This window comes from Falco peregrinus, chromosome 1 (genome assembly GCF_023634155.1).
Source record: "Falco peregrinus isolate bFalPer1 chromosome 1, bFalPer1.pri, whole genome shotgun sequence".
Taxonomy (NCBI): Eukaryota; Metazoa; Chordata; class Aves; order Falconiformes; family Falconidae; genus Falco; species Falco peregrinus.
Genome location: NC_073721.1, coordinates 76716831 through 76731087, shown reverse-complemented (window position 1 = coordinate 76731087; position 14257 = coordinate 76716831). Strand labels below are relative to the sequence as shown.

The 14257-nt window shown below is 43.9% G+C and overlaps 1 protein-coding gene across 4 annotated transcripts in view; it reads left to right on the top strand.

Moving 5' to 3' along the window:
• Positions 1-3717: 3717 nt before the first annotated feature.
• Positions 3718-14257, top strand: part of GPR176 (G protein-coupled receptor 176) — a 36430-nt gene continuing 25890 nt past the window's right edge. The window contains exons 1-2 of one of the 4 annotated variants that reach the window (XM_055816438.1): positions 4599-4707; positions 10429-10520. Coding sequence is in view for 2 of the 4 variants with exons in the window: in XM_005230720.4 (XP_005230777.2) it covers positions 4479-4707 (229 nt within the window). In the remaining 2 variants the exon portion in view is untranslated. Of the gene's footprint in view, positions 4708-10428; positions 10521-14257 lie in introns of all 4 variants that reach the window. The other 3 variants (XM_055816418.1, XM_005230720.4, XM_027777276.2) reach the window with 3 other exon arrangements.

Below are 14257 nucleotides of genomic sequence, written 5' to 3'. Positions count from 1 at the left end.
TACTGCTTGACCAACCATCCTCTCAGTGAGGAATGTTTTCCTAATGTCCAGTCTGACCTTTCCCAAGACATGCCTCCAGGTACACCTGCAAATGCAGAGATACGCACCACATGCAAGTATAGATTTTTTCAATAGACCTTGAGAAAGATTTGTAAAGGGGAAAAAGAGCCACAAGATTCAGAATGGATTTCATGTAGAGCTGGGGGAGATTGCAAATTCATGTGGAAACTAAAAAGTGCTTCCACCAGTGATCGCTTTAATAACTGCCAGGAGGTGGAGCACAAGCAGCCCCTTAGTCCTTGGCTGGTTGAACCGCCAACACTGAGTGAGGCCAGACCCCGTGAGTGCTCCATCAGCCCCTGGGTGCCCCCGGCGGGACTTGCCGGGGAGAGGCAGCTGGGGGCTGTGAGGCGAGTACAGGTGAGCAGGGCAAAAACGTGCTTTTCTTCAGTCACTTCGTGTGGTATCTACTGGACAGAAGGATTGTCACAGGATGACGTAGCCTTCAAAGTTTTGGGATCATTCATACATACATGCTTATCTAATTAGGTGTGTAACCTCCAGGCAAAGAAAAATGTTCCAGTAGTCTGCAGCTTGTTGTCATGCACCCATATACTATACTTAGGTGATTTCATTTGTTATAAAATGTAGGAAACCAGTGTGAACTGCTGAAACGGAATGAAATTAATCTTGGAGTTTTCCTTCTGCCTTAGACCTAGTCATGTCCATACCAGGATCCCCATTAGTTACCTTTTCCCTAAAGATCAAGTTCCATCATCTTAATTGATAACAAATAAAATAGGTTTCACAGCCATACTTGCATTATTTTAAATCTCTACTGTTACAGTATAATGGACTCAGTTTTTCTTTACTTTTGCAACTGCATGAAAAATCTTCTGATGCTTCTCTTTATTTTACGGACAGGTCTGTTGATCATTGGAGTTCTGGTGATCTTTACTATACTCCCTGACCTTCGGAAACTGACTTTTTGTTATAAATAGACCACTTAAGGAGGGACTTAGTCTAATGAATAGTTTCTATAGACCTCTCTTTGATCTTCTGAAATTGAAAGCTTCTTACATGCATACTTTTGTTTATTTTTCAGCTTCAGTTAAACTGAATTTTTATGGTCCCATCTGGGATTATAATTTATTTAATAACTGGTAGTTTCATAATGTCATTAGTATCTAACAAAACCCAAATCTTAAATTGTATCGCTGTTCTGATTCTGTTCTCTGTTCCTTACCATGCCTGGGACCTGGAATGTACCTTCAGCAGCAGCACTTTTCTGTCTTATCTTTTTTTGTGTTGAGTGTGTGTGGGAAACATGTGACCAAAGCTGTGTAGTGTTTATCTAGCAACAAGAGAGATCTCCTTCTACGCAGTCAAATGTGATGTCCACTAGAGTTTCTTGCACCTTCTTAGAAGTAACTGCTACAGTTGATCCACTGGTGCAGTTGGGTATGCTCATCTATCAATTTGTATAAATAGTCTCTCTGTGTTAAAGACTAGAAAGAAAAGTTTCTAGGTCACAGACTCATCTTCTCTCCCACACAAAGACACAGCAAGGATGGCTAATTTTGAGATAATGATGCAGTAAGTAATTAAGAAACTTCAGTAAAATTTTCTTTAACAGAATTGATGGGTTTATGCTTTCCAAGCACTCTGCGTAAGGCACACAGCCCAGCACATGGGAAACTATTCCCCTGTTACATTGTGTGACAATGGGTGGGTCAGGTAACTCTGCCTTGTTATAGCTGCCCAACTGTTCTGGTTCTTCGTTGACTTGGCAAAATTTTAACGAGTTGGGATTAAATGTTCTAGACCAGATGTCTACCTCAGGCTGTTTTATTTTTTCTCTTAATTTCTTCTACAATGATGTTTCTAAGAAGAAAGCCAGAGAAAAATAACATCATCATAAAAACATTCTGAGAATTTCTTTTAAGAAGTCTTGCACGCTAGCAGAAGTGTGAAAATCTGATGGGTGAGGGGGAAGAGATAACTTTTTTCAGTGCTGTGGCTTTGCTTAGCTAGCCTTGTGAAAACCTGCATAAAGTAAACCAAGTATTATTTGGGGTGGGGGTGGGAGTGAATATTCACATGTTCTGCACAGATTTATGGGACTACAGTGAACAATTACCGGAGAGCCACCTGCCTTAAACATGTGCCAGACTGCATCGGGACAGAAGCTACCCTGCCAAAATTTAAGAGAAAATTTCAAACCCTCATATCCCACAACATTAAAATGTAATTCTAGTTATTAAAATTTAACGATGTGAGAGCATGCTTTCACTTCCCCCCGTGCACAGCTGAGGGGAGGTGAGTCTCTCTAGGGGAAGTGCAGAAGAGAGGGGAAGGGTCCCAGAGGGAGGAGCTGCAGAAAGGGGTGGCCCTGTGAAGAAAAGTGCCTTGCAGGTGGCTGGGAGAAGGTCAGTCTGGTCATGGAGATTGGCCAAAATGGCCACAGGAACGTTGGGGGAACCAAAAGGAGGAAGAAGCCAGTTCAGGAGTCCCAGGAAACGAAGATGAGGGAAATGCACAGTGGAAGCTGATGAATGTTGCCTGGGAAATGTGGGAAAAACTGAGACTGGGTGGACAAGGTGAATGGGTTGGGAGTAGGGGCAAGAGGGAAGGGTAGGCGGGTGAGTAAGCCTGGGGCCAGGCTGGGAGTGGGGAATACATGAGTTACTGGAGAAGAGCCTGGAGCAAAGACCTGAGACACTTGCACACCCACAGAGGAAGCTGCAAAGCGCAGGGCCCAAGCACACGGAGGTGCAGGTGGAGGTTTGTTTGGCCAACGGCCTCCAGGGCCTGTGGTGGGATGGGGCAGTGGCAGTCCCCATTCCCCTGAGGTCAGCACTGAACCTGTGGCAGAATACACAGCCCTTCCCCGTTATCATCCCAGTTCACATCTCAGGAAACAAGACACCTCACAGAAGTATGTTTTGTCAGGTCGGGGTCTTGCTGTGCAGGGGCGATGCTCGCGGGCAGCCGTTCTTCGGGGGGGCGCTCCCAGATTCGCCGGCCAAAAGCTGAAAACCCCTTTCTGGCTCAATTTTTAACTAGCCATCCTCCTAAAATCTTCAGGTTAAAGGCGAATGTGCACCCACTATACGGATGCACACGTTTTACACAATTAAAGCCCAAACCCATTATGCATACGAAGGCGTTTTTCCGACGCATTATGTATTTTAAAAAATCTCAATTTTAACAAATAATACATATATCTAGAAGCTAGCACGGTCTTTTGAAATTCTGTCCTCAGAATTACGGACCCGTTTTACAATACCGGTTTAGAAACTCGAGACTTCCAGACACCACCCGCCCACCGACGCCAAGCTGCGGCCGCCCTGCCCACCCAGCCGCGACCACCCCACCGCTCCCCAGTAAAATGGCGGCCCCGCCGGCCCCTCCGAGTGCCGCGCCCACGTGATGGCGGCCCCCCCGCCCCTGGGGAGCGCGGCGGAGGCGGGAGCTCAGCGCCCCGCCCCGCCCCGCTGGGCCACCGCCTCCCGCGGGCGGCGGGGCTTGGCGGCGGGCCGCAGTGTGGAGCGGCGGGGCTGCGGGCGGCGGCGGCGGCGCGGCGGCGCGCGGTTGTGCGGCCGGGCCGCGATGTTGTCTCACGTACGAGCGGGGCTGCCACCGCCAGCCGCGCTCGGTGCCGGGCGCGCGCAGAGCGGGTCACGCGGGATCGTACGGAGGCTTTTTGGTTGACTGGGGGCTCGAGTGCCCCCCGCCTTGGGATTCCAAACCAAATTAATTTTCCCCGAGAAATAGCTGGAGTGCAGTGGAAGCCATTGAGCGGTCATTTACTTCCTTGGACGCTGTGTAAGGGTCTTCTGGGCGTCCAGCGTCGCGCAGAGCAAGGAGGGACGCGGGACGGAGCCATGTCTCACCACAGGAGTGGGCAGGAGGGAGGAGAGCGCTAGGAGATGTACAGCGGGGAAAGAGGTGTCTGTCCTCTGCCAGGGCTGTGAGAACGGCTAGCGCCAAGGCTGAGAGTGGCGTGGGGGGGACACAGCTTGCGGTCCATCAACTTTTCCAAAATGGATTTAACGTATAGTAAGTCCGTGAGCGCGCGAGCGTGTGCGCGGCGGGCGTGAGGTGACCTTCTGGTGGGGTTGGGAAGACGAGCTGCCGTGGGGACTGTAATGTCCTCGTTCACCCTTATCGCAGTAAAACGTGCAAAGGAAACGCTGTGGTGTGGTGAAGTGAGAAATATGGGACAGCTAATTGCAAGGAGGAGCCTGCTTTATTTTCTGCTTTTCTGTACCGGCTGTCACGATTTGTAAGGTAGAAATGTGAAAAGCCAGCCCTGCCTTCTGGGACACAGAAATGTGAAGGTGCCACGGAGTGTCAGAGATGGGGCTTTATCCTTAGAAGAACCTTTTTGCCGGTTGGCTCCACTGAGTCATTAAAGGCAAGGGCTCCATAACCTGTGGTTATTAGGTGGCAGCAGGGAAGGCAGGAACTTGGCCATGGGGTACGACAAAAGCTGGATCTCGAGGAACGGAAGCGAGCACGCCCCATACCAGGCTGTCACTAGAGCTCTGGAGTTGAGGAACACCTCGGCTGGGCAAATGGTGTGGCAGGGTGGGAATGGCAGCGAGGCTGGCGCCGTGGAGCGTGAGGAGCACGGTGAAGAGCAGACCTACAGGCTTTTCACTACCACGGTGCAAATTGTCATCTTCGTAGGCTCTTTGCTGGGTGAGTGTGTGTCACCGGAGTTTTTTGTTCATGTGGTTTGTTTATCCTTGTGGTCAGGGACTGCAGACCAAACTAACTAGCATGATTTTCTGTCTGTCTTAATGACTCTTCTTTTTGCATCTTAGGTCCTCAGGTGTATGATTTCAAGTTCCTTGTGGGTTTTTGATGTGTAAAAAGCTATTACTGTGAAATGTTATTCATCACAGATGAGAACTGGTACATTACATGCATATGTTACTTAGCAAACTTTTCTACCAGAACTTAAATAAGCAAAAATTAAGTGGGTTGCTTACCTCCTTATTTTCAGCTGTAACGGGATCTGTTCTCTTTACTATAGAAAAGGGTGTGGAGTGTTTTAAACAAGTTTTACTGAATTTCTGTTTCACACTGCACTAGTTCTGTGTGTCCTGCAGATTTAAATTAATTCTTTAGAAGTACTTTATGCTGTAAATATGCGTAACCATATCCAATCTTGTCTACTTGTTAGCCTTAAAGTAGAAATCATTGACTTTAAGTATGTTGTAGTAAACTAGCAATATATTGCCATATAACTTTAGAAATGCGTGTGTGCATTTGCTTTCAAGGTGCTTATAGTATGTAGTTTTGTTATGAATACATGTGCATTTCTTACAAAAAAAAAAATGCAAAATAAGCCTTATGGTGATTCCAGTTAGCACTGTTTGGGAGATCAATGAGCAGATTTCAGTAACATGCCACTACTATCTAAATCATTCAAAGCTGGTTACTGGAAATGATGAGGCTTTCCACACAAGGCTTGACTGGGAAAGCCTCCAGCTCTCTCAGGAGAGTTCAGTAGGACTTTGCTGATGGTCACTGGCTGTTATTATCAAGGATTTGTTTCTGCTTTCCCTGATCTTGAGTAATGCTAGAATCCGTTTCTGTAGTCATGGTAATTAATTCTAATACCCATTTCTTCTTGGTAATATTTATTATCACTTAAATTGTTGCTAAGAAGATGGTAAACCTAGTTTTGGGACAGCATTGAGCTCTGGGCTCAGTCAGCGAAACTGATTATTCCTGTAAATCACTGAGACTTTTGGCCTCAGCTGTTCTTCTGTACAGTGGGAGTAATCCTCATGGTTCTTGCTTTTTTTCTATTTAGCACGTAGGTAGTGTGGGGAAATGACTCTTGTTTTCTGTATGTTGGGTAGTGCTTGACGCAAAATGATAGCCAGCAAATAGTGTCCTAAAAATAACAATTTGGATGAGAAAAGTCAGAATTGTAGTTCTTTACTTTTTGGGTTTTGAGCTTTAAGAGTCATTTGGGTCATATGTCCAGTATTACTTTCATGAGCATGGATCCTCCAACTTTATTTGAAGAAGAAAGCACACACTCTTGTGTAGTCATGCCTTCAGCAGCTAGGAGTTCTTAAAAAACAACCAACCAAAAAATACCATAGCTATAAATTTTGCAAGACTACTGTAAGTCATGGTTTGGCACTCCAGCAATTTGCTTTTGAGAGGTGGACTCTGGGAAAAGATTTGGACCTGTTACAGGGGGATTATCAGCAGATTGGATGCTGGGAGGCTGATCAAGCTTCCAGATCAGTAATTTCTTCAGGCCTATCAAAGAGCAAAACAGGAGAGAAATCATGTTGTTTTTTAAATATGAAAACGCAGCAGATCAATGACAGATGTTAGCAGTGTTTCCATGAATTTACATGTGATGGAAAAATCATGAATTTACAGTGATGGAAAGCAACTATTTTTTTCAAACTACCTTCTTTTCCAGTCTCCCTGCTGCCCCGAAACACTTATTTTAAGAACATTTATGATATGCTATTGTAACAGCTGAAAATTTGAGGTCTTTAAAAATGTCTTCCCATATCACCCCTATGAATGTATGGCTGTTCCCTCTTTACTGAATGGAAACAGAGCCACAAAGAAGCTGAAGCCCCCTTCTTCAGAAGGTCTTAGGGTTTTGGTACCTGCATGCTCAACCCTTATATGTGCCAGAAGTTTTGCTTGTGGGCATGCTGCACACTATCTCTGCATCAGTAGGGGAGAATAACTTGATATTTACCTCACACTTAGGCTTACACAAAGGCCATTAATTAAAGTTTTCCTCTTCATTTGTTCTACTGCCATGGTCCTTAGAGCCGTGGGTGGCATCCAGCTCTTCTCCATCAGGTGAGCCCTGCAGTTGAGTGGAGGAATAGCAGTTCTTTGGTCCAGGAAGTCTCAGATTTCTTTTTGCAGAGGGGAAACCCTTCAAGGGGAATTAGGACTCTCCTTCCCCCTGAAGCACAGATAGGGGAGGCAGGATGTGTGGGTATATGCCTCAGTCTGGATAATGTTTATGTCAGACCCCAGTACTCAGCAGTGTATGGCATGGAGAGTTCCAGGTCCTACAAGAGGGAAGAGTCACAGTCAGGGTTGTGAATTTAATTAGGGTTTCTGCTGCGCAGAAGAATGTGATAGTGATAGTTGTAAGAGAGATGGACACTCTGTTTTTTTTCCTCCTGTTTAAGACCATTATTAGAGACTTTTAGGGAGGCTTGTAACAGTAGGAGAAATTTTGTGTTAATTTTCACTAAGTTGTGAAAGGACAGTGCTATGGTGAGTGTTTCATGATACCTGCTGGAGGCAAGAAAGAGTCAAACTGTTCTGTATGGTTACCTTACAATATATTGAAAGCACATCCTCAATTTATTTATTTATTTTAGCTAGCAATAACGATAACACTAGATTCTAGAATTTTTGTCTTTGAAAGGGGTTATGCAGTTGTTACAAGCTTGCCAGAGCTTGAACCAGGGTGTGACCTTAACACCTGCCTCAGAGGATCTGACTGGTAGAACCAACCAGAAGTATCAAGAAGAGGCTTCTAACCGGCAGATTTTTTTCTATTGTTTTTTGTCCTAATTTGTAGAAATTATTCATTGTTAAAAATTGCTGATTTTGTAAAGAATCAGATTATTCCATGTTTGGAATGGACAAAACATAATTATGAGTGTAAAAATCTCTTATAATTGAGGGCAGTTAGGGATGAGAGTTCTTCATATAACTTGGTCGTGAGTTACGGAATTAATGAGGCTATAAAGTGCTTAAATGCTACAGTTTTAAATAGCTGTTCATGTGACTTTGAGTCTGCACAAACTTCCTGCTGTTGCTCTTCCACTGCTTCTGTGGAAGTTCTCGCTTGGCAGACCACTTATGATTTTAATCTTGAAAGGCTGAAAAATAAAAGAGGGTAAATCTGCATCTCTGTACTTTGAACCCAACTAGTACTACCTGTTGCATGCTCCTTTGGCTGTAGCCTACTGTGAGGTTTCTGCACAAGACGAGGCATTGGAGAGAGGAATTTGGTCAATGCAGTTATCCTGATCAGCAGCTCCGTTTGCCTCTGTGAAGGAAAAGTTAGCAGTTTATTCAGGATTTGCAATCCATTTCTGTCTGTGGTGCTTAGCTGAGCGCATGAATTGGGGAATCGATTCGGGGACCTTCGTAATTGCTTCGCACAGGTTGGTGAACTTATTTCGCAAATGCACAAGGTGAGGTACCAAGTATGTTTGAGGCTAGAAGGCCTTGTAATAGCAGAGTGCCATCAGTGATACAACTTCATAAGAAAAGCATATGTTTCTGTGCAGTTTCTGAAGTTGCTCCTCTTAAAGCAGGAGTGAAGTTCTGCTTGTTTTTTTTTCTTCTTTTTTTTTTCCTTTAAATCAAAGAAAGAGTTTTGATGGGTTTTGCTGACTGTGTAGGGTTTTATTTGGAAGAGGACTGACAAGTACCATTGGAATGGTAGAGAAGGAAAATTTGTGGTGTTCTCATGCCCATGGGAAGTTGGTTCGTCTTGCTGGAGAATAGTTAAACTTCAGCTTTTGATGATTTGTTGTTACCATAATGGTCAGCATGTCCCAGAGCAATGCAGGCTGCTGATGGTTGTGCCCATGACGCTCTTGTGCTAGGTTTTCTGTATGGGTAGGGCTTGTTGCTTGTTCTCACAGGGCAAGCACAGAAACCAGGAAGTTCAGGATCCATTCAAGGGGAAACCAGTTTTTGTTGCCTGCTACTGGGGTGAAGAGAAGACTGATTTGGCTGACTGAGATCCATGGGCCAGAGAAGTGAGGCTCTGCTAGCTTCTCCCATAGTGACTAATAGACTGGGAGCTACATTGGGCTGTGTGGATGTATCTGCATTAGCTTTACAGATAAGAGGACCCTAAGGCAAAGAAATTTCCACCATTTGAGAAGCATGCGGCACAGAAATTGCTATATTACCCTAGGAAACTGTTTCTTGGGTTTTAATTCCGTTCTTCCCCTCCTGAGACCTGTGTAAACTGGGTGCATTCTAAATTTTCTCTGGTTCGTTCTTTTATCATGATGACCATATAGTGAGATGGAGCTCATGCAGTGGTTTCAATTCCATTTTTGGGGGCATATCTCAAGCTGTTTGGGCTTCTAGTATAGAAAACATGCTGTGTGGATTAACTACAGTATGGTAGGACTGCAACTAGCACTGCAGTGTGTTTCAGTAATGCACAGTAGAGCAGCCAGGCTGCAAAGGGGGATCACTAATGCTGTTGGTGTTACTCATCACAGTCAGAAGAAATAGAGGCTTCAGATCTTTCAGTCTGAGGTCAAAGGGGTAGAGCAAAGCTTACAGGTTGTTTTTCATTGGATTTAACCTGAAACAGTATTTTTTAATTCAAATAATTTCTTCCCTCTACCCCCTCCTCCAGCATGAAAAGAAAACAGCAGAAAGCTCTAGTATATTCTTGGCTGCTATTCAAAAATAAATAAACAGTTTATGAAAATAGACTATTTGAACATGGTAACTGTGAAAAAAATGAGCTATTTGATTCAGAAGAATACGAGTTACTGCTTTTACTTGTGTGGCTGTCACTAGTTTGAAATAGGATATACGTGGACAATGACTTTTAAATAGGTGACAGACTGATGAATGGCAAATCGAAGATGCTTTTTTGTTTTTTTAAAGCTGGGGATGACATAGGGCTCCTTGTCAAAAGTGAGTAAATTTTTAATAGCATTGTTTTTATCAAAGAAGATTTTTGAGATCAGATTAGCAGTGAATATAGGAATAGAACAATATTGCTCCACAAAGGATATTTTTCTCTTGCCATTAGAGGTAATCAATCTGCAGAGACTAATTACTATGTTAGCACAGCAACCAAACCTTTGACGGAAGGAAGAGGGAGTATTACTTCTGAGCTTTGGTGGGGAAAGGTTGCTAGAGGTGACTGCAGCTGCTTTCAATTGAGTGCAAGCAGTGGGAGGGCATCCTGGAAATGAAGGAGAGGATCTCCCAAGGATTTATAGCCAGTGTGCACAGTGAGCTTAGCTTGAAAGGGGGATAAAATTGCAAAATGCAATGGACAATAGCACCTCCTGTTATTCTCAGGAGAAGGGGAAGGAAGACCAGGAATAAGAGTTTTGAGGGCAATCAGAATGTTAGCTGTCACTCTTGACATGGATTTTTCCACAGTTCATTTATTTACATACCGTTGACTGTAGTTAAATGGCAGAGCTTATATGAGCTGTGCTTTTACTGATGTATATGTGCTACCATGTAGTTCATGTCATGTTAGGCTTAGGTGAGATTATATCCTGTTACCGTGAGTTGTAGTTTCTATTCTTTTCGTATTTTGTATTTCCCAGGTCTGAGAGTCTGTATGTGCTCCTGTTAGCCATGTAGATAAAAATGAATGAATTTCTTCTTTTAAAAAATCATTCTTTTCAGGCTTCTAGGAAGAAGTCCCCACACTAGACACCTGATGAAAATTACAATTACAGTGCCAGTGCCTACTTGCTAAACTGAATATGCTTCTTACAGTGAGTAAAAAATGCACAGAAAGTTTCCCAAATAACCCCAAATCCAGGAAATTTTCCCAGACCTTGTAGATCAGCACCTCAAAGAGCCTCATTCCCCAAACCCCAATTATTTATTACTTGCTCTTTGGTCTTCCCAAATCTGTCTTACACAGAAATTTTACTGGAAAGGCTGAGGATGCTCTGATACAGTTGAACTCTATTCTAGTGGTTATAGTACTTTTTTGGAAGCTGTGGGTTAGATTGGTCACCTCCTGGTTTCTAACCATGCTGTGATGATATCAAAGGGAGATGTCCTTTGAAAGAAAACAGTGCGCTTTTAAACAGGTACCAGACTTCCAAGTGAAAAGTGAACTCGTGCTGGCTTCCCAGTGGCCTGCAGGACAAGAAGAGGAAAGGCTTCAGGCTTACCCCTTTTCCTGAGGATTTCGCATGAGCTGTTTGTCTCCCTGCCCTTGAAACTGATTTTTCAGCTCCCTGCCTTGACACCTGTGCACAGAGATGTAAAATGGAATTGTTACAGCACCTCATTTATAAAGGGATAGGTCCCTTCTAAGATACAATCCTAAAGTAACTGGCAGTCTAGGTAATGTGTTTGTAAAGATAAATGTATACTAGCATAAGGAATAAATATTTGTAGCTTGGAATAGCTACCAGTGAGGTTTGCCACAGGCATCTTCTATAAAGAATGAAGCAGGAGATCTTGCAGTAAAAAATACTGCAGGTACATGATTAAAGACTGGACTGAGAGAATTTTTAAAGAATGAGGGGCATGTCTGCAACAGCTCCAGCAAAAATTTGTAGCTCTGCCCCCAAAAAGGGTAGAACCATCTTGGGGGGGGGGGGGGAGGGGGGGAAGGTCTGGGGATGGGGAGGATGATGTTTTGTTTCTGCTGGTGTCATCCTTGGAAAAATTTGGGTTGTTTTAGATGAAATCTTCTAAACCAGGCACTTTGCATAGATTAACTTTGTTGCTGATTAGCTGGAATAGTTACAGTTTGGCAAAGCAAAAAGTGACTGAAAAACAAGTCTAATAAAAAGCATCAGACAAATTTAATTATATGAGTGGTAATATTTGCATGTAATGATTGCATAGTAATAACATATTACAGTATAATAACATTATGGAAATAATTTCCTCCTGCATTTTTGTGTGTGTGGTTCCAAGCCTCAGGAATAATGGACCCTTCAGCAGTAAACCCAGTTCAGGTTGCAGTCTTGATGAAGTCTGTCTGGAATAGGTCTTATGTGTTTTCAGGTGAACTACTAAGCAATTCTCTTTGGAAGAAAAATTGAGTTTGGGGAGTGGGTGCAGAAGAGGGGTTGTGAGAGCCCCCGTGGCCCCTGTTGCTATGGAGACCTCTCTTCTTCCTGTGCTTCTGCAGAGGCGCCTTGTCTGGCATCGGCTGAGGGGCTGCTCGGATATCGCCATCATGTTTTAAAAGAGAGGCGCTGGGAAAATAATGCAGTGATTTATACCTGAAATACAAGAGCCTGATGCTCTGGGGATACTGCATGCTAGAGCGTTCCTCATACACGTGCTTGGGCATTAACCAGTGTCTTTAGACATTGTGTATGTTGAGGATGTTAAAACTGATGGCTATTTAGGATGAAACTGATGGGTACCAGTCATTTTACTGTCTGTTGTCTCTGTGTGGACACTTTAATGACAGCTGGGAACCAGAGCTGTTTAACTAAGTGACTGGATGTCTGATTTGCCTTTTCTATTTTTTTGTATTAAGCTGTTTATTTCCCTTAGCCTTTTCAGAGGAGCATTAGCTGTAACCGCTTTGGGACTGTGTCAGTCTGAATCAGGTGCTCCTTTGTGCCTTTTGGCTTTCCCTAGTTTTTAGTTTAAATGTTTTCCTGTAATTTTCAGCCTGACTCCAGTTTGGTGAAGGTACAGCCAGCCTGTCCTCCTTTTACAGATCTGTCTTATCCCGAAAGGTACCCCATTTCTTAATTCTTAATTTCTTAATTAAACCCCCCTTTTCAGCATCACCATCTTATTCATATGTTGAGACTCCAGATTTCTGCCTGCTCTTAGCATATACAGCTCTTAATAAGTCTCTTAATGACAGTGGTTATGAAGATCCTGGTCCTCAGTATCCTAGTTGGTCATCTGAACTGAGCCTCCAGAACATCCCTCTGACACTTCCCTGTGTGGCCAGTGCTGATACAGACTGACTATTGACCCTGTTCTTCCTCGTGAGCTATTGGGAGATCCCAGGTCTGCTTCCTTCACATCTTACACGTAAGTTACTGCGCAGTTCTTCTCCAGTGTCTCAAAGCTGGCTAGCTCTGTGCCTAGTAAAGCAACCTCCTGCCACTGCTGCTTTCTGTCCTTGGAGTCCTTTCTACTGCAGATGCATCCAGTCTGCAAGAGCATGTTCTTGCCCAGATGGATGCTGTCCTTCCCTGAGACTTGCATCCCCAGCACAAGAGCTGCTGCGGTGGAGGTGAGACTATGCAAAAGTGTTCCTATAGGCCTCATCTGGGACCTTTTAATTTCTCTTTGCTGTTCCTGTTTGGCCATTCCCACCTGAAGAGTATGAGGACCAGGAACTCCTTGTACTATACACATACCTCTACCCCCAGAAAACTGGTCCCTGAATAGATAGTCACATGTGCTGTGCTGTGGCCAGTAGCACTGTCTGTCTGTTCCTGAACTTTGACTGCATGTTGAGCTAAACATGTTAATTTTTTAAAAAATTATTAGTTTAGCTTGTCTTTTTTTCCAGTGTGGTACTGTACCCTTTGTAAGATGCTTAGCAGTGAAGTAAAATGTAGCCTATACGAGGTAAACTGAGTGAGTGTGTGCACATGTGAGTGTGTGTGTAGAAGCAAACTCCTCTGTATCTTTGTCGGTGCAGGCTTCCAGTGCACTCTTCCATCTTGGCTGCCTCTGTTCGCTACACTCCTCTGGTTATTTAGCTTCTGCTTTTTGTCTTCTTGTTGCCTCCATCCCAGGTACACTCAGCCCCCTTGTCAGGATCAAGGGACTACCTTGCAGACCTCTTTGCATCACACCCTCTCACATCGTCTGCAGCAGTCGCCTGGCAAACACTCAGAGCAGCCTCAGCAAACTTCCACTTAGCCAAAGCATGTGGCCACCAAAGGAAACAGACCAGCCCCAGACTCGCCAATCTTGCTTGCCTTCCTGGTGTTCCTGTCTTTCCTGGGCAAAACAGCTGTGCCACCTGTCCTATTCAGTCGCCTTTTGCTATATGTACTCCCACCACAGAGAGATAAGCATCCTATTTTGTTTGGAGTGCACAGATACCCTGTGATGGCTGGATGTAACATCCATCTGGTTTTTGCTGATACATCGTGTCTCCATCTTGTGTGGGTTAAGTCTAGGAAACCACACGTATGTGTACAGTGACACTGTGTATGGTATGTGACTACGAATCATCAGGAAATTATAGTGGGATGTTGTGACTTATACTGTTGTTTAACATGTCCATATTTTTTTTTGAGCATGTTTTAAAAGATACAGTTGTTATGTTGCCCACTCCACCTAAACATTGATGCATTAATACAAAAATGGAACATTGCAAAGAACATAATGTACAGGTCAGCAGAATTACTATAATACTTACAGAAAAAGCTGCAGAACTCAAAGGTGTATTACAGAATGCTATTTTACTTCACTTAGAATTTTTTTTGTCTATTATCCTTATTTTCATCCAGTACAGTTCTCTGGTGTTCATGCTAGCTTTGGCTAAGTTCAGTATTCT